Source organism: Pimephales promelas, chromosome 14 (genome assembly GCF_988280905.1).
Source record: "Pimephales promelas chromosome 14, fPimPro1.hap1.1, whole genome shotgun sequence".
Taxonomy (NCBI): Eukaryota; Metazoa; Chordata; class Actinopteri; order Cypriniformes; family Leuciscidae; genus Pimephales; species Pimephales promelas.
The window spans coordinates 30,828,418-30,830,570 of NC_142782.1; the positions used below are offsets into that span (position 1 = coordinate 30,828,418).

The following is a 2,153-nucleotide window of genomic DNA, read 5'->3' on the forward strand; positions in this document are numbered from 1 at the left end:
AGCATTGATGTCATCTTTTTTCCGAAGATCTCTCAATAGAGGCATGGTAATGCAGGGTAGGTGTGAGCTGCATATTATATACATAAACACACACAACACTAATATGTACATGCAAATTTGAACTGAAAATCATCAGCACATTCATTTCTAAGCCTGAAGCAACACATTTTGCATGCACTCTACAATAAAGAATATGCTTTTCATTACGTGCAAAAGCCAAATTCTGATTCCTTTTGGAGATTTCAATGACTAGCAATGAGATTTGACAGATTTTCTTTTCCCCTCGCACAAGCTCTGCTGGGAAAACAGTTATGAACGCAACGCCTTGATGTTTGATTTCCTTGGAATAAAAAGACACCATTAACACAACTTCTTATTTTCTACCAAAAAACCTTGACTCAATTCAGTTCAGTTGCTCCTGACACATTTACAAATAAAAGAATATTTTTCATTGAAAGTAGATCAATAATCAGTGATATTCTCCCCCAAAATACCCTTTAGAAAAGAGATCTAAGCCAAAGCTCAATTACCTGCTGTGAAAATCTGGAAGGCAACCGTTTCTGTTCACGTCACCAAACTCCCAACAGCCTCTCTGCTCTTTAATCGAAAATCACATTCATTTTACACCGATGACCTTAAACGCCCACATGCTTTAGAAGAGAAGTTGACGTTGAAAAGAGATTGACAAAAGGAGAGTAGGCACAGAGAGCAGAGAGAGAAAGTGGTGTGGGAAAAAAAATATCAAGAGAAAGAAGTAAAAAAAAAAAAAAAAAGTCATGGCGATAGAGGAGGGGTGGGTTGGTCAAACTACAACAGGCCCCTTAAGACTGGTTCAGACGTCCTCAAATGGTTTCTTGAATGTACGATGAGAACAGATGAACATTGTCTGATAGGCTGCACATTAAATAAGCATTCTTCATCATTACAGTCAGGCTTTGCTGAACTGAAAGCGTTACGGTTTGTTTTAAAATGCCTTGAGATCGCCAGAAGCCGCAGTGTCTGTTTACATTATTGAGGCTGTTTTCAGTAATGCTCCCACAGATCCAGAGCTCTCGCAGCTCTCCTTGTATGGGCACAGGGGTTTTCCACTCGAGTATTATCATTCCACACGTCTGTGAACACTGTACACACACTCACTCATAAACCCTGAATGACGGTTACTTTCACCTGCTGTGTGCTTTGGCCCATATACGCTTACTAACAAGGTATTGAAGGTAAATAGGTGAAATGTGACTTGACATTAGTCATACACTACATATTGAGACATCATGCCAGGCTTTTACCAAACAAAAAATGATGTGCAAAAATATATATATTAGGCAGAATATTAATAAAATCTGATTTGATATTTATTTGGTAAATAATTAAAGTGATAAAATTGTACCTTTTAAAGATTTTTTAAGTAAAACTCTTGACAGGCATCTCTTGTCGATGAACGTTGCACCAAAGTAATTGTATTTCTCATATTCCACTACTGTGTGTTGAAATAGAGAATGACCACCAGAGGGAAGCCTTGATTAACTTTAATCCCATAATAAAGGGCCCCTGGACTACACTATTAGAGAAACTTATTGTTGTCTAGAGACAAAAATAAATGTCTTATAGTTATTTCATCTTATTTTTGTTTCTTTCTTTTTTTTACATAGAGAGTGAAGGTGAAGGGAGTGGAACACAAAGGAAGGTAATTACTCATACCGAAGCATATGCATGCTTCCTCTATAATTCGAATGTGTGTGTGTGTGTGTGTGTATATATATATATATATATATATATATATATATATACTGTATATATACACACACACACAAAATGTCAGTTTTCATGAACAGTTTATTTTTCTACATTTTTGATTATGCAAAAATATGACTGTATTTGGTGAAAGAAATCAGAAAAAAAATTGCCCTAAATCCTCTTACACTGTAAAAATATATTGATGGTTTAACTTAAAGTAAGTAACCTGATTGCCTTAAAATTTTAAGTTCATTGAACTGGAAAAAGTGAGTTAATACAATGAAGGAGAATGATTTAATCATCAGAAACTCAAAATTATATGTTATCTGAACTAAATAAATGATTTAAGTTGATTTGACAAAAGAAAAAAATGTTGTGATTACTACACTGTAAAAAATATTGTTGGTTTAACTTAAAGTAAG

The 2,153-nt window shown here is 34.7% G+C and overlaps 1 protein-coding gene across 2 annotated transcripts in view; it reads right to left on the minus strand.

Annotated features, from left to right (window-relative positions):
* Positions 1-1,033, minus strand: part of pnck (pregnancy up-regulated nonubiquitous CaM kinase) — an 11,617-nt gene extending 10,584 nt beyond the window's left edge. Inside the window, exons 1-2 of one of the 2 annotated variants that reach the window (XM_039665525.2) lie at positions 531-1,031; positions 1-67 (exon numbers count right to left, since the gene is read on the minus strand). The exon at positions 1-67 is cut by the window's left edge and continues 29 nt beyond it. In XM_039665525.2, the coding sequence (XP_039521459.1) occupies positions 1-45 (45 nt within the window). In that variant the 5' untranslated portion in view covers positions 46-67; positions 531-1,031. Of the gene's footprint in view, positions 68-530 lie in introns of both variants that reach the window. The other variant, XM_039665536.2, reaches the window with a different exon arrangement.
* Between the last annotated feature and the right edge of the window lie 1,120 nt (positions 1,034-2,153).